Here is an 18,700-nt window from a genome sequence, read left to right as displayed (position 1 = left end):
CAATTCTTAGTATCGGCACAAAGCTATTGTTACCATGAAATTTCTCTCCATTGCGAAAAAAGGAGACTATTGTTGTTAAAATATAATGTCTTAACATTAACACTAAATTTTAAAACCCTCGCTGTATGTATACGTAGACACATCGTATAAAGTAGATTATGAAAGAAGACTATATAGTTTACGTGACAAACCGACAAACTACGACTTACTCAATTTTGGCTAACTTTTTCATAAAATGAATCCGTCTACTGTTACTCCCTTGAGGAGACATTAGAGCCACGTGACTGCTACAACGGGTCGTAAGTGTCAGATAACCTTTGTCTCCCCCACCACCGCAATTTTTGTTAAGTACAGATTCTTCTACTTTTTAGTCAAGTTATTTTAATTCATCATTAGTGATGACATATACATCAACATAGATAAACTTCTATGCTAATATTTCAAATGGAGTTGATGCCATCAACCAGTGTTTGTACCTGCTCCACTTCGGTACTACCCAGCCGCTGAAGGTTGGATACGTCATACACACCTCCGTCACTATCACATTTTTCTGAGGTCATACAGAAACAAGATGAAACTTCTTAATTGACTTATTTACAGCCAATCAACCAAAAAAAGCCAATGTATAAGGAATCAATCCAAACATCCAACCACTCACTTAGTCACCCACTATTTATCAAACAAAGCAACCAAGCAATTAACCAAGCAACCAAGCGACTGAACGACCCACCAACCAATCAGCCAATCCACTTAACGACCAACCAACCGACCGACCGACCGACCAACCAACCAACCAACCAACCAACCAACCAACCAACCAACCAACCAACCAACCAACCAACCAACCAACCAACCAACCAACCAACCAACCAACCAACCAACCAACCTACCAAACAAACAAACAAACCAAACAAACAAACAAACAACCAACCAAACCCACATTAGCCAATCCAGAACATAAAGTGGCAATCTGTAGTACTGTAACACGTCGCTAGGGAAGGTCTAATCCAAGCATTTTGAGATCTTCTCACGACCTACCCATAAACTACTCTCCAAGCAGAGGTCGAGTCGCGGAGATATACTAGTAGTCGAAAAGAATACACGCGCGCTCCTCCTACCTCTGCCTCAAAACGCATAGGGGCGGGGATATCCTTTCAAAATCTGTGTTAGTACCCCCCCCCCCCCCCCAAGCATAAAAAAATCGTTAGCCAAATACTTTTACTGCCCCGGAGTAACACGCGCCCGGCACATGTTCAGCGGGTCGGGCCAGCACCCGCTGCGATGTCTATTCACTGACAACAATGGCCGACGTCATTCCTTCCCGGTACATTGAAAGTGTCATAACGTAACTTCCTACACCCTGAAAATATTTTGCATCAATTACAAATATAAATGACATGTTAATATATGAATTAGTAAATTGTCGATTCAAGAGATGAATACGCTAATCTGAGCATGTGGTAAACTGGGAAAAACGCGAGTGAATTACATTTACGGCTGCATGCGGTTATAGCAAAACGGCCGTCAGCGCGTGAAGTCTGAGTTTTAGAAGGTCAACTTTGACTGAACAAATTTCGTTTTTAACTTATTTTTGACATCTGGACGTACTTACAAGCGGTTGCACAACTTTTTTAGATCATAGGGACACAAATAATAGCTTGTTTTGACGTATCATGACTGAGCCACAACCGATTTTATGGGGTGTTGTTTGCTCCGACTGGCAGACAGGAAACACCCACGGCGCGCTGACAGAAACTCCTAACTCCCGTCGAAAACTTAGCACCTAGTTACAAAACGCCCTGAATGTGTCAAAGTGATTAGATTTAATAGCCTTGTACCGTTCCGTTTTGAGGCAGAGGTAGGAGGAGCGCGCGTGTATTTTTTTTCGACTACTAGTATATCTCCGCGACTCGACCTCTGCTTGGAGAGTACCCATAAACCACATATCACCAACAATCCATACAGAGCCTCTGCATAGTTATCCTTCGGATACACATTCTAAAATTCCGTCACAATCAAACAGCCGCCAACACAATGTATATGCGGCCAAGCAAACAAAGAAGCAACTAATCAAAAACACAAATAAGTTAATTACCAATCAACCACCCTGCTAAGTAACAACACCAAAATGAATCAAACAAATGAGACAAAGAAATATATTTATCCTGACCTAGGCCTATCCGCCTATGCCACCTGAACCATCCTGGCAGCCTGGAAGCCCCTGCCCTGCACAGCATTCCCCATGTCATTAGAAACCCCAGGTCACCAAAACATTTTCACAGCTCCTATTACCTCCATGTCGGCCTCTAACGTCCAACCCAAGCTTACAACACCTGTTCTTGAATTGGGACTCCGTTAGCGTGTTGGGGATGTGCATGTGGACGCTAGCGCGCATGCCCGTGCCTAGGTTTGTAGGACAGCTCGACAGGTAGCCATACTGCTTGTGAAACGCAAACTCAGTCTGCGCTTGCTTCAGTAGGGCCTTGTTGATGGCGTTGATGCCACGGCACAGACGATCGAACACTTGCTCGACATTTGCTCCTGTAATAGATTTGATAGAATAATTGTATTACATTAGAATGAAAAAAAAAACAGTTAGGTTTACTTGAAATGCCGTTTCCGTCTGACCAAACCTAGACGTTTTTGTCGACCGCTGACAAGGTGCATTGGAATTTAAAATCTGGCATATGAGTGTTACTGAAACGTTTATAGATATTTTACTGTATGTTTTTCCAACATATTTTGCATAAGAAAACTATCTACTGCGTGTGTTTCAGACAATTCTGTTTGCCATATGTATCTATTTGGAATCGTGTAATGACTGTCTTCATAAGTGAAATATGATATTGAACAGAAAAGTTTTCTTACGTGTTTTACTTTTAAAGATTTGGATTGTATATACCAGACTACTTACTAAATACAAAATAGAAAGAAAAATACCTAACGACCTTACATTTCATTACGTAATCAGAAGCACAGCATTTTCATAGGCCTTATTACAGGTGACAGCATTTCGGATGCAATGCATCACGGGATGTATATCTTATCAAGATGACGGCTGGTATAAAGTCAATTTTCGACAAGAAACAATGTTATATGCTACAAGGTTTATTGCTATTTTAGAGGCTCCGAGCAATCACAAATAATGACTGTGCAATTATAGAATAGAAGATAGTATACCTTTCTGCATAGAAATGATTCTAAGATGGTCCTCCTCGTTTACCCACGCCAAAAACGTTTTGGCATTGTTGTAAAAGATGCCACGACCCTCCGGCCAGTCCCGGCCTATCCCTGCACCAGCCTGATACTCATCACTCTCCTGCAAAAGCAAATTAAATCATGGGAATTAAATTTTTTACCGAAGCCCAGAAACAGGAGCAGCAAATTGCCCCCAACAAAGTGTCAAAGATTACGTTACAGATATTTTCGGTTCTTAATGACACTGCTAGTTAACTTGACAACAATGAAGAAAGTTTTCATTTCCACGACTCTAAAAGCGATAGAGTCAAGAGTCCAGCAAACACCCGAGTATTCTAATTTAAGCAAAAGCTCGAAGCACTTTGAAATTGTTCTAGAGTATTAATTTCAAGTCGATAGATGGGTTAATAGAACTGACATATATGTGTCAAGTACCCGGAAGAGATATCCACTCATTATCATATTTTGTTTTTCCGAGCCTGTTAATGTATCGTATGGGTGGTATTGTCCGTTGAGGTCTCCTTCAAGGTCCTCAAGTGCAGTCTCTAATATTCCCTCTACTTCTAGACGGTTTTCCCGGGAAATTCCGGCAGGGAATCCTGGTAATGAATTTTTGTCTTGTCAATGTATTTCATGTACAACATGATACAACAGGCATTTGTTACAATACATATACATAGTTTGGCATTAAAGAAACAGAGCCAGTCATCATATTGGCATCAGAACGATAAATTGTGAAAGCTTGTGAAACTCCAGTGGGAATTCTGTCCAGAACAACATTCCGAACCGACGTTTCAGAAAACGTCTACTTAAAAGTGTGGGAATGTGTTTGGGCTTAAAGTAGGACTGCAGCGACTTGAGGTGGACTCTCACCGCGCTTGCGGCACCGGTGCGGCACTGCGGAGTTCATAGATAAAGAACGAATTTTCTTACGTTTTGCGGATTTTGTTGTCTTCTAAGTCATACTTTTACGTATTGCGCAATATCTAAATCATACTAAATGTAGAAAATAACAAAATAGTCACTTTGCAGTGAACGCCCCCGCAGTGCCGCACCGGTGCCCCAAGCGCAGTGAGAGCCCACCTTTAGGGACTTATTTGTAAACTTTGATTATACCGTATCCAGCCAGGTTCCTGACCACCCTACATCTAGTCGACCGGATCGGCGCTTTGTTCTTAATCACAGACGTCAAACTGCGAGGGTCCAGGTTGGAGATGTGGACAGGTATCTCGTTGATCCCGTGGCACTCTCTAGGTTTATAGGAAAGATGTAGGAGACATAGAAGATGTGCTGACACGAATTAGATACTTCATAGTATGCTGTCGAACCTCAACAACGTGTTAAAGTTGTACTACGTGTCTACATACATATTGCACTAACTATGTAAAAAGTTTTAAATCGGTTTACTTTGTAATTGGGTCGAAAACGTCACGGAACAGATAATAGCACTCCTCGTCTCCTGCATAGACTCCAATGTCACTACTGGGAACTAGAAGTCCACTCCGTACCACATCGTTGATGGTGAATTTGGTCAATGACGTCTTTTTGTCCTGAGAAATAAAACAAATATTAATGTTAACCCTATCCAGACCGGGGGGGGTGGCTCCAATTACAATGAAAAATATTCATATCTATATTTTCCGGAGATGGTGAACATGACGAGAAATTGAAAAATGTATCTTGTCGCAGCCTTGATTATACAAATAAAAGTGACACTATTGCAATGAATATAGCGTGTAATAATGTGTTTTATACCAATATCAGCTTGTTACCCTCTTGCATCAGACGTAGCGTATCATTTTACTTGACAAGGCCATACTAACATTACGTTTTCTCAAATATGACGATTTCAGAAACTCAAAAGTATGGTGGGTTTGGATTCGCCATCGCCAATTACACGTATTTGGCAAACAGCATGGCCACGCACAGCGTTTTAAACAAAGCTGTGACGGAACCAGCATTTTTTTTAAATTTAAACAACACCAAAAAACAATATCTACAAAGAAAAACCAATGAAGAAATTTTTCAGATGAAAAATGTTGAAATGACGCTCTATAATTTATACCTGGGGTACCGACCCACTCGGGTGTTTAACCTGACGTACTATCTTGATGGTTTAACATAAACATCTGAACGGCTTACATCAAAATCAGTTTATTGAAACTTTTGTAGTAAAGATGCTTACTGTCAGTCTGTCTTAGCAAACTAGAACATTCTATAGTTGAGATCGAAGGTGCAGTAGAACCCAATTTAAAATTCGTTTTTCTCTTGCTGATTTCGTACCTTTAACTTTTCCCATAGATCCCGGCTGAGGGAGATGCGTCCCCGACAGCGATGGTGGCTGGTCCAACTTGGGTATTGCAGAGCTGCTCCTATCTGGGTACCCGCCATGGTTCTGTCTGTGTTTTTACATGGAATCCCTTGCTGTATTACATATTATTCTATTCAGGCTTTTGATTTATCATGCCGTTCTTCAATTGCATGAATATTACACAGCCTTGATATCACGAACAACCTTTTGATACATGACTAACTGTAGGAGTATATTCAAGACTTACAATCCTTATATTCTATGTTAACATCATTCTAAAAAAACGGTGTTTACCATGATAAGCTGTTTAGGAGCAATATGAGTTACAGACGCGGGTCACAAAAGCCCCCTTATCCCGCCCCAGATTGCCCATAAAAAGCCCGATCTGAATAGGGTCAATTGTCCAAGAAACGCATCTCTTTAGAGTTTAGATATAACAATCTCAAAGCGGCCATTCTGCAAATAAAAACCTCCAGGACACACACAAGCAAACACACACACACACAAACACACACACACACACATACACACACACACACATACACACACACACACACACACATAAACACACACACAGACACGAACAAACACACGCACACACACATAAACACACACAAACGCACACACACACACACACACACACACACACACACACACACACACACACACAAAGAACACTTGCATAGTCCACTGTCTCTTTTGGTAAGATGCAATACATGCGCTTCTGACATGCCTTGAGATGGGTTCACACGTGCATATATATTCAAGCCCGTATTACTTCCGTATGGTCGCTCGAAAAATAATAGAAATTGGGCATATATAGACAGGTAACATGTCAGCAAAGTCACCATGAAACCATACTCATCGGACAGCTAACTCCTCTGGCATGTTATGTACATTTTTGTGTAACCTACCTATATACCAAACATCAAGAACGTCCGAGGTTCCCTGTTAAGTTATTCTTTCCAGAATGTTTTTTCTACAAAAAAACCCACTGCAATTCCAAACCTAGCAGCTATATGAGGCCCAAACTTATGTCACCTCTTCCTGGGCACAAGAGCTATCTAATACTAAAAAATCATGACCGTATTTTTTTTACGGAAAGCAATATATCAAAACATGGTTGTCCTCTACAGCTCGAAAGGAAGCCACTAGGGGACACAAAATCAGATTGCTTCCAGCTTTTGTCACACACTGCTAGCATACGAGGTATAAAATCAATTCAGCCAGCCGTTCTTGAATTATCTTGTTGACACACCGAAAAAGTTAGCGAAAGCGTAACCTCCATGAGCATTCTTTGGAGATAATCATAACATAGGCTTAGTTTGGTTGCCCATACGGCAGATAAATAGCTACAGAACCGGTATGGTGAGATGTGGGGCTAACTAATTATAATATTAAAATGGGTCAATGCAGGGAGAATAGGGTCAAGTCTTAGTCTAATGAAGTAGTTGGGAGTTGACACTATCGGCCAGATGTGCCTTTAAACGTAACAATAGACACCTATCATTCCAATGATATCGTGTTTGCCACCGGGTACACATAGAAGGTGAGTTTAAAGCTACTTTTATCAGTCTTTACTCGTTAAAAGGAATACGATTTTTTTTTTTCAAATTCTAGACGTCTATTGCTTGAACCAACTGTGCGAATTCGTTTTGTTCAACCTCATCAAGGATGTGGTGGAACATACTGTAAATATTTTCAGGTATTAAAGTCAACCTATTTTCATCTGGTATTCTAACAGCCTCTTGTTTTGATATGTGTTTTATTTTCGTTTAATGTAATGCACTATGTCCACATTTTACTTCATATCAAGCAAATGTAAAAAAAAAACAGACTTAATAGGAATTTTAAAAACAACACAGTTTGTTTACTTACCCGCCTGCAGATGAACGTGGTAATTTGTGACCATTTCAGGGTGTGATTTGAGGACGAAACCATTCAAGTATATGTCTGTAATGCACTCAATAATTAAAGCGTGGGGAAAAAAGGAGAAAATGTCTTTATCTCCTTATTTAAAACCTTAAACCATGAAAACATACCCCCATAAGCTAACTCGTTTTGTAATCTGTCATCAATAGCAGTCCCGGCAAAATTTATACAGCTAGTCTGACACCCCCTTCCCAAACACTTGGATTGGTCCTCTAGACTTTAAATCGGCAGTTGGCGATCATTCTATATGCGGACCATCTAATGTATCGTAAGATCATTTCACAACTAGTTCAACACAATGTAGACTATTTTCTACCTTGGTAAAATCTAAACTGTCCACATTTTACTGGTTGAGTGTTGGAATCGTAGCCTAGAGGTCCCGAGTTTGGGTATTGCTGTGCCATTTATGTTGTGACCTTGACACGGCCACCCTCACTGCCTGAAGTTGGTCGGAAAGACTATCATTACCTTAATGAGCCTGAAATGTCATGGAGGTTATATTTTAACCTGCGTTTGTCAGGTAACTCAAAAAGGGAACAACGGAATTTCATGATTTTTGTTGTGTAGATACCTTAGTTGGTGTTGTACAAAATGACAAACTTATTAGGCAAAAAGCAGTATATTTGCACAATTAATTAGAAAATTCTATCAAAGCCGTTTTTCTATGCATCTCCTGTCCTGAATGTGATATGGCCTTGACGTTTCGCTAGTAGATAGCTTGCAGTGCCATGATAAAGTGGGGCAGGCTTCAGCCCCCTGACTTTTAATTTCGGAACTGCAGAGGCGTTTTTGTCAAAACATTCCAAAGAGGATAACTGCAGTATATGTCTGCAATGCACTGAATTAAAAAGGTGTTATCATATAAAGAATCAAATCCTTTAACTTTAAAAAAAACTTACCATGATATGATTACTTCTCTGTGAACTGTCTAAAATAGCAGGACCGGCAAATTCAATAAGGCTTGTCTGCCCCCCCCCCCCCCCTAAAAGGCACACTTAGATTTGCCCTTTAGACTCTTAATTGACACTTGGCGATCACGTAACATGGCATAGACATATGTGGTGAAAAATCCATACATATAATGTCATTTCACAACTTATTTAACACATTTGAATGTAAGTTCACCCGTGGTTTTATATATTAATTTTTCGTCAGCCATTTAGTATGAACGGCGACTGAAAAATTATGACAACACCGGGCACTAGTCAATGCTTCGTGCCCTCAGGTATAAAACAGTGTAGTCTGCTCAAGGACATTTTATCATGCATGGTGACACTAGTCTTCTCCAGAAGTCTTTATCTATTTGACCTTTTACCACAGATCCACAGATCACACTGGCCTGACATGTAGATGTAAGGTCGTCACCTCAGCTGAGGTGAGCCGTAGGGCTTTTTAAACCCTATTCAGGCCGGGTTAATTCTATCAATCGGCGGTGGGTGAGCCCAGTTCTTTCTTGCTCCTGTAACCCATGAACGGCTTATCAAATTGAAAATGCATTGTTAGAACAGCACGGTGTTCAAATACGGGCACAAACCTCCCATGTCTAGAAGAATTGGAACCTTGTTCCACGATGTTCCATCTGAAGTAATTCGAACCGAACCCGTGTTCTGTTTGGGGTCATCTGCGGTCGTTGCCTGTAAACTCTGCTGTCTGGCCTTTTTTCCCCAACTACAATGAATTAGCCAAAAAAGATAGTTTTTCATAAATATAAACAATTTTCTGGACAGCACATCCATGCTATCACTTTGTTTGGGACTTGTAATATCTAGCGAAGCTACTGACGTTTGTGTTGGTGACCTTGAATATTATAAGTGTTGTTTACACAGGTGTGAAAGGGTTTTCGCCCCCCCCCGGGGTTTTGGGCCCCCCGGGGGGGGAGATCCCTAGGGTTTTCGCCCCCCCCCTTTGGGGTTTTGGCCCCCCCCCCCCCCCCCAGAGCAGCTGGCTACTACACATTACAGGTGCGCTACCTGGTACTATACTGCACCTGGGGAGCAACGTATATGGTGTGTTACCTGGTACCTATATGGCACCTTATTACCGTACCAAAAGATGTCATAACGTTACCTCGAAAGTCGATACTATATTGCTCGGTGCAAACATGACATTGAAATGAAAAAGACAATTTTTGCAGCTGAGGTGGCATAAAAACGGTGCTACTGCGAACGTATAAATCAACACCGTCTATGGTACGGAATACGTCAGCTATAAGTTTTCAATTTGTAAGAGTGTTTTCTTTCTTGTGCTGGAAACATTTCCAAAGCACTAACAAAAACACACGTACGTAAATAATAGTTTCTCATTATAAACACTATCTACGCGCAAGTTGATATAGCTGTTGCTAAATGCTACACAAACACTGGTAAAGTACCTGTCTTAAGAAACACGGATAAATGCATCAGTTCCTAAATACTAGAAAAAACAGTCATGTTGGAGGTGAAGATATCCCTTGGCCAGGTGCATATACCAAAATGTGCGTTATTCTAATTAATACCTAATATTTGCATAATTAATAAAGACATTACATAGTTCTTTTGTGGTCACTTCATGGTAGAGACTTCATATTGGAGATATATAGGTTGCTTGATGACAGGTGAATACAATTAAATACATCTTATGTCAAGACTCAGGTATATGCAATAATGGGAATACAAGGGACCAAACCCTCCTTGTCTGAAACAAGTTCAACTATCTTATTACCATGTAATTACGTTAATATTGATACTATGAATGGAGTTATGTATCAAACTCGTGTACTTATATCATTCTGAAACTACATTTTGTGATTTATACCAATCAACTTTTAAAATGTCATGTAAACCCGTTTTTTTGGGGGGGGGCGAAATCGCTAAAGGGGGGCGAGGTAGGGGGGCGAGATCACTAGCCGGGGAGGGCGAGATCGCTAGTGATTTCGCCCCCGGGGGGGGGGCGAGATCACGGGGGGGCGAGATCGCTGTCACACCGGCATCAATTACACCCTCCGGCACTCCGTGTGGCATGACATGCGTGCAAACATCGTTTAAGATCGCAACAAAGAAGAGTCCAAATTAACTCATTGACGGCTCAAAATGACCGCAATTGTTTTTCCGAGATTTTTGTTTTTGGGATTTTTAAAAATGCCTTCGATTTTGAATAATTGGTAATTAAGTGCGTAAAATGCAATTTTTTGGCGTTTTTTTGACTGATGACGACAACTATAAAAAAAAAGAATTTTCGATGACACATGCGGCCCATCTTATTAAGACTTTCGTCAAATGAAAGGCCTTCCTGAAAACAGAAAATGATCATCTTTTTTAGCAATATCGACTCAAAACAAATATCTAAATTCAATCGACAAGATTCAAAGTATGTAAAATTACTTATCTAATCTTATTTTAAAAACACTTTCCTTGTCAAAACATTTTGTTTATTTTCAAATATTTTACGGGTAGCCAAAAGTAGGCCTCCGGTAACCCTATATTCTGTTGATCGCGCATAGCAACGGGAAAGAATACCCTAGCAACCGACCGCCGTGCAGGTATTAACCCTATTCAGACCGGAGGGGGGGGGGGGGCAGCTCTAAATCCCATGAACTAGATTTCTAGCGAGGGCAACACCCATGAAGTCAGTTCTTTCAGATACAGTTACTAATTAACGCTAACCTGGTGGACGCGAGGGGCAGGGAAGAATATTTCACACCTATTGTCCGTCGATTACTGGCTGTTAGGTAACGGCAACACATTACAAAGGCCATCTTTGTGGGGCTTCATCTAGTTTGCAGCATGTATTTTCATGAGCTGGTCCATTTAAATGCTGGTTATATAGAATATTAGGACGGACTAAATAATCAGCAAAAGACACGACTTGAGTGCATAACGCATATATTTGACAATTTACTGCAGCCGTTGTACAGCGGGCCATCTGAGACGGCTTTTTATTTTTGTGAATGCAAGGAAATAGCACTGAAACATAGGGTGACACGTACAAAAGTCATAACTTTTGGGGGTGACAACATTTTGGGGGAGTGACAAGAAGCGAAACATTTAAGTTACAAAAGTACGACCGTATAGTGATAGAAAGTAAAATATTCAACAAATAAAACTTTAAAAAAAGTAAAAAAATTGCACCAATCATGCTAATTTGATGACGTAATCAGCCCCAAATCCAAGATTGCGGTTGGCCAGATCGCGAAAAACTAAACTAGCTTATTATTCCTTAGAATTTGTAAAATAACTGGTATTTTTTAACCAAAAACATCTAAATGAATGAATTTATTTCCATTGTATTTTGTGATTGTGTGTGTGTCTGTGTGTGTGTGTGTGTGTGTGTGTGTGTGTGTGTGTGTGTGTGTGTGTGTATTGTACTGATGCCATCTTTTTTTCCCGACGACGTAGGGGTGAAGTATGTCGAATTCCAGTGACTCGACGGAGGCCATAACTGCGCCCAACAAGCTGTTGTGTGTTCTCCTCTTCTCAGGGATCCTGATCCTGTACGCTGGGAGGACCAGCGTATCGGTGGTCCTGGTGGAGCTGCAGATGCCTACAGATAACATCACAAGCTCCAAACTGCCTAAGGTCAGGTTTGATAGTGTATTCATAATAACCCGTTTTTGTATATTGTCTCGTAAGTCGTAACCAAGACTGAAGAAGTCTTTTAACAGCTACTTTGTATCTTTGCGAATTATCAAATGGATAATAATCATTTCAAATAAACGTCATCATTCTTGCTCGGAAGACGAAAGACAGTTTATTTCCAAGTGTTCATTCAACCAAACCGGACGAATCATTCAGTTTAGAGAAGCCACGAAGACATATCCCAATTTCCCTACATTGACAGACCAACATCTATCTTTTCTCTTCAAATCACCGATTCCACAAATTATAGAAAAGGTGGGGCTGTTCGTCTCGCTCTGCTTGCAAAAAAAGAAATCAACCCCAACCTGTTTAGAAATAGCCAACACTAGTATTAGAGTAGAATATTGTTTATAACTGTTTCTTGTCACTTGTATATCCCCTATGTTTACACCATGTACTTGCAATTATCCCTTGGGCATGAACTTGCAAATAAAAATAAAAACTTTACGAAACAATTTTATGGCTATTTTCATCTTCTGGAAAGCGTTGGGATTTTCTTTCGATTCTACAATATAGGTCATGTAAACAGAGGGCTGTATGTTGTAGGTTTTGTAAGCAAATGGCTCTAGAGTAGGTCATTTCATGAGATGACAGGTCAATCGTTCATTATTGGAACAGGCGTAGGTACTAGCCAAACTTGCTTTCAGGATACTAGATAACGCCCCCTTGTGTATCGTCATGGAATTGTCGCTTCAGCTCTAATAGCTGATTCAAAAAATGAGTTTCCAAACTTATATAAGTTCTATTTTGATTACTTTCTTTCCAAGACTCCTACGTTATGACATATGTTTTAGATGTGAGCGTTCGTAACGAAACAGCGGAGAATGTAACACGGCCATTTACTCAAGTCTGTTGATCACATTTATTTAGCCTACATCATAGTCATATATATAAAATCCCTGTTTATGACCATTGCAATCCGCACTGAACCACACCCAACCAGTACAAAAGGTACTTTTTAGCTGCAAGCGTACGCGTATGACCGCACCACTAAAAAGCCAGGGCCGAGCATGTCAAACCGTGCGCATGCTTGCCAACTTAACCTGCTAATTTCTTCAGTGACCAAACATACTTATATTAATTAATCTGACACTTAAAAGCAGCTGAGATGGACAAATAAGAATTTCTTACCTCTCCAAACACACGTTCATGCATCCGTGTACGTTTGGGGCAGGTAGTCTCGAGTCTTATTCTGTAATGTTTTGTCATTGTAATGCTGGGCTTCTTCCTCTAAACTTCGAAAGTGTCATTAGGAAATGCGCAAGTCCTACTTAGATGAATATCTAAATAAAAATGAAACAGAAACTGAACTAGAAAAACACAACTTAGAAAACGATGATCTATAATTTCCTCCCTGACTATTTGCGCCTGTTTTTTTCTTCGCAGCCTCTAATACAGTACAGTCAGTTCCAGGTCGGGGTGATCCTGAGTTCAGTCTATGCTGGTTTGCTGCCTTCAAGCTTCATCGGTGGTTACCTGGCCTACCGATATTCTGCCATGTGGTAGGGTCTATTTTTGCTAAATTCATCCGTGTATTGCATTCTGAAAATCGGCTGTATGCACCGTATGTTTACTCTTCTGAAGCTATGTTTACTGCAATCTATTTTATGATGAAAATGTCAATGGTAGACCGATGCAGTTTTTAGTCTTTTTTATGAAATGAATGTTCTGATAATGCTAATTTTTAGGGTGGTCTTGGCCTCAGTGGGAATCAGTTCCATTATCCACAGCGTCGCCCCTGTCATGTTCCAACGCTTTGAGACTGCGGTTACTCAACGTGTTTTGGCCGGACTAGCAGAGGTAAGGATGACCCATAATAACGTATACAACATTCACCTCACCGAGTCCCATCTTTATCAGGAGGGTCGGGGACTATGGTTGTCTCCAACATTATATCATCACTATCTATTTCTATATCAAGCTATGTTGGCAAATGCATATACGAGGGGCGTGCAAGAAGTAATGGCCTTGACCCATTTCCCATAGCAGGAGATTAATGAAACTTGGCACAGATATTAGTCATTCTCTTCATAGGAATCACCCAGAGTTATGCATTTCTCCCATCGTTTGATGCAGCTCTGGACACCGTTTTTGTAGGACACCCCAGGTTGGTCCTCCAACAGATGCCTCATCAATGGCACAAGAGGGACGACCAGGTCTGGGAGCTGTTTCCACAGACTTCCGGCCACGTTTGAATTCAGGATGCCAGCGTTTTACAAGGTCATATGATGGGGCATCATCACCATAAGTTTCATATATTTCATCAAAAGTCTTCTTTGGTGTGCGTCCTTTCAAATACAAAAACCGGATCACTGCGCGACACTCAACTGGTTCCATTTCACACCTGGTCCATTTCGCACCTGACTAAGTTCAAACACCAGTAAATCAGAAACCACAATTAGTTCAGAGCTGTCTTTTGCAACATAACCCATAGAGATATGATTCATTACACATACAAAATTTCATCTAGATCAAACGACTGGAAGTGGGTCAGGGCCATTACTTCTTGCACGCCCCTCGTACCGCTCTTCACAAAAGCCAAACAAAATTATACATTTCTGACGCCGCATACTGGTATTAACGACATGTTCTTGAGCATTAGTTGATACAGTTTGACTATCTCTACAGAATTTACTTCAAGCAGCTTAATCCCCTAAAATTGTTATTAGCAATAGTTTCGTATGTATAAGAAATATTGTTACTGTTGGAGTAATTCTGTTTTATGTCCCTTCTTGCTACAGGGCCTATGTGAACCTGCCGTGTATGGAGCTCTTAACGAATACATGCTGCCGAAGCAAAACGCTAGAGTTGCACCATTCATCTTCGCAGGTCAGATAGTTTTCCTGAGTAAGCAGTTGCACAGGTTATACTAAGATGATAATAGTACGGTAACCCTACTCCAAATAACAAACCTGCATCTGCTGGGGCCGTCTTACACGTTGCATACAGTTGCCCCTGTAGGACTAGTGCGCCAGTGGACGAGAGGGTGGAGAAGGACGTGCACATCCCTCCTTCACTTTAAAAACCCAAGTGGAGGCCAGGCAGACGGGTCGCCTTTTCGCCAGTTCCTTTGAATTCTGTATAGAAGTACATGTACACTCTTTCCTACACATTCATGCTCTCTACCTTTGTCTGAGTTACTGAGTGTCAATATCATTGCTATTTGGTGCCTTGCCCTTTAAGACGCTATTTGGTGTCTTGTTTTTAGATATGAGCTGCTACCCTCATTATAGAGAATAAGGGCATCAATTTTCTGGACTAGCCGGAAAAGATAGCTTGGGTACTTTCATTGTTTTTAGGGCAGCGGGCCCCGGAAGTAATCAGATGGTACCTAGGCTACGAAATTGACATGGGAAAAATGTTTTTCTTCTCATGTTAGCAATCGGTCCCCTGTGCCTTTCCATTAGGATTAAACTATAGATACTTTTCCATGGCAATCTTTTGCTTTGTTTACGATATTTGTGTACGGGAGACAGTAATTGTGGGTTGTTATCCTGTTAATATGCATAACTAATACAAAAGGCACGGTAAAGACAAGTTAGTAAACCCAACGCATGTCTGAACGGACTAAGTTGTCATGTTCTATATAGGTGCAATTTTTATCTAGCTACGATTATATTTTCCTAAAAGAAGCTTCATGATGTCCCAAAGACTGCAGATGCAGAAACTAGTTAACGGATGTGAAGCGTTTTATTTTGTTGCTCTATTCAGGTGTATATATCGGCCAATGCGTTGGACTCATCTCAACAGGCTTCATCTCTAAAAGGCTGGTCTGGAAGGCAACATTTTACATATTTGGTAAGGATGATAACTCTAGAAAAGATTGTCCACTCGCTTTACATGACCGCTATGGAATTGTTCAATGAAATGACTTCATCCGTAGATTGTAAGTTGTATCATTTTTATAGTAATATCCGGTAATACCAAGTAGATTTCATTTTTTCCTTATTTTATATTCAATTTTAAAATTTTCGTCGTAAAGAGTCGTAAGAATATCTGACCTACTTTGCAAAGTATGAATTCAAATTAGATGTCAGAAGACATTTGTCGCTGTCGGTGGGGTCCCTCGTTGACAAGGAACAAATACTGTTTTTATCGCTTATACACAAGAGTTAAATTCTGTACGACATACACATGACTATATGATGAATGTGACTAGGCTCTTATAGTCTTAGTTTGCATCTTGATATCTAAATACATGGCGTTGTCTTTCTTGGTTATTCATACACAGGCTGTCTCGGGATAACATGGACAGCCGTTATGGTTGGATTTAAACTGGCAGCTGTAGCCAATAAGCAAGACGTGATAGATACATCGAAACAGGACAAGGGCGAGGCAACTAAAACGGTATTGTAACATCTATGAAATATATTGAAATTACATGCGTCGCAGCATACAATCTTTGCGCGCTATAATGGCATTTCAGTGTCCAAGTAAACAAATGATATTCAGGTATCAGTAGAACGGTGTAGGTTTAATTCTGGCGTGTTAATTATGTTGCTCTCCCGGCTGCATACGGAAATTATAGAAAATGGGGATGCATAGTATGCTGACCTCAAGATGGATATGATTTCCATGATAGCTTTCTATCTAAATTATGAAATGAAATGCAAATAGCCTCCATGTTGATGTTCCTACACGACGTCACAAAGAAATGTTCATTTAATATCAGCCAGCTATTGACAAGTTATAATTTACCAAATGTATCTTTCTCTGCAGAAAAGCATTCCGTTTCGTCATATCTTGACATCTGCTGCAGTTTGGGCCTCCATTCTGTTACAAGTAGCGGCTTACGTTTGGGACCCAAACCTTCTACCACTGTACTTGAACCAAAGCTTTGGAACTAAGATAGAACTGGTAAGAATTGTTCATGTTTCTTCTAGCTGGCGTATCTAGTTAAAAAAAAAATCTTGATATTAATGTGATTGATTTTAAGCTCTAGTTATCCATGGCATAGACACATATACTGCCCGGATACATATACTACCCTGTTTTTTATTTAATTGTACTGACTTATTCCAGGTCGTTTCGTTGCAATGCCACAGCCCGGGTTGGGGGGGGGGGGGGGTATATCATTGGTCTATCTTGAAATAGCCTCAAAAACTTTTTGTTCAGGTGTATATGAAACAAATGAAGAAAACGAGGGATTGGCCCAGGTCAATTGGACCAATAATGACAAAGACAAATCAATTTTAAGATTTGACAGGATAACGGAAAGAAAAGGATAATTAAAAAAAAATACTTTATACTCATATTCCTATGCTATTGTCAAATACAGCTTAATAAGATGCAAATTTTTGCCTGTGACCTAATAGTTGGTGATAGATGTGTTTACTCAGTCGAAAAGTTAATGCTACATTCTAACTTATTGGGTACGACTTCTTTTTTCGGAGACAGTAATATACTAGGTATCCCAACTTTTTATGCTCATAGACGGGCGTCCTAGCTGGAGTTCCCATACTGATATTTGGAGCTATAGAGCCGCTTGTCGCTCTCATTGGGAACTTACTCTGCAAGTATGTCTCTACGACTATTGCAAGAAAGGCTATGGCTGTCACTGGTACGTTTAACATTTTGTATTGATAAGTTCTTGTTGGAATTTATGTTTTTATGGGGCCTTTTATCAATGAATAGCATTTAAAAAATGCGAGAAAGCAGTCATTGTCGTATGCCGTAATGGTTTCCAACATTTCAACACCTTATTAACAATATCCAATCGCTAATTAATAGTTCTGTAGTCTGAATATTTTAGTGTGGAAACGCTCAGATGTTGCCGATAGAATCAACTACAACCAACAAGCAATAGGACCTTCCTCTACTCCATACAGCTTGTCTGTGCGTTTCTGGGTGCCTATTCACGGCGGCCTTTACCTCCAACCCTATCGTGGCAGCCTGTTTTGTCGCTGTGGGCTTTGGGTGTTCTGCAGCCAGGGCAGCTGGTAGGTTTTTGTAGGATGTTTATGCTTGACGCTACGACCGCATGGCGCGTTGGTACACCCGATCCCTCGATCTCGGGAGTTATTGATATGCAACGCGCGGTTCGGATAGTTCTTGGACGGGAGACCCCCAACCAAGGACGACTGGATTGCTGTAGCCTCACGAATCTTTCCACGAAATCGTCTTCCGGGAGGGACGTAAAACCGACGGGGGTCCCGTGCTCGAGGAGGTGCCCCCTCATTACTCATAATTAGGGTACCTACTGGCGGGCAAAATGCACCTGGTGATAATCATTATTACCTAGTGATAATATTCTAAGCTGATGCCCTACTGGGTAGTTTTTTTTGTGTTTTTTTTTTCATTTACATGCCGGACTCCTTGTGATTTCTGTGTTGGGACTTCACCAGGATCTTAATATTTAAAAATGGACGTAAGGTCAGACAATGGCATGCTTGGCGATATGATCTGGATAAACAGCTGCCGGATCGGCCAGTGAGAATCAGACGTAACCATATTGGACTTACCATAACTTAACGTAGAACATAAAACCTGACGTTCTACTGCAATATATTAACAACCTCTAGGGGCACCACAAAGTAATATTTGATGTCTCAGCAACACCTACTAGTATTTACCTATAAACCCATACAGTCAAAAACAACACATTTTAGCGTTCTCTACTCCACAGGTGCTTGCCGACTACATTGCA

The 18,700-nt window shown here is 40.6% G+C and overlaps 1 protein-coding gene across 1 annotated transcript; it reads right to left on the bottom strand.

Moving 5' to 3' along the window:
• Positions 1-440: 440 nt before the first annotated feature.
• On the bottom strand, positions 441-5,589 carry LOC118432195 (creatine kinase M-type-like). Its single transcript, XM_035843725.1, has 6 exons — positions 5,482-5,589; positions 4,606-4,748; positions 4,337-4,448; positions 3,181-3,319; positions 2,293-2,541; positions 441-550 (listed from the first exon to the last, which is right to left on the bottom strand). The coding sequence occupies exons 1-6, from the start codon at positions 5,587-5,589 to the stop codon at positions 441-443; spliced, it is 861 nt and encodes a 286-aa protein (XP_035699618.1).
• Positions 5,590-18,700: the final 13,111 nt, after the last annotated feature.

Source organism: Branchiostoma floridae, chromosome 15 (assembly GCF_000003815.2).
Source record: "Branchiostoma floridae strain S238N-H82 chromosome 15, Bfl_VNyyK, whole genome shotgun sequence".
Classification (NCBI taxonomy): Eukaryota; Metazoa; Chordata; class Leptocardii; order Amphioxiformes; family Branchiostomatidae; genus Branchiostoma; species Branchiostoma floridae.
Note: the sequence above shows the minus strand (reverse complement) of the source record. Positions and strands in the feature narration are given on the sequence as shown.

Bases quoted from the DNA above. Each gene is read 5' to 3' on its own strand.
- LOC118432195 (XM_035843725.1), bottom strand. From the start codon at position 5,589: ATGGCGGGTACCCAGATAGGAGCAGCTCTGCAATACCCAAGTTGGACC. The intron at 4,449-4,605 runs GTAAACCGATTT...CTATAAACCTAG, and splicing joins GTTTTCGACCCAATTACAAA to AGAGTGCCACGGGATCAACG. The intron at 551-2,292 runs GTAATAGGAGCT...GTATGACCTCAG, and splicing joins CGTTAGAGGCCGACATGGAG to AAAAATGTGATAGTGACGGA.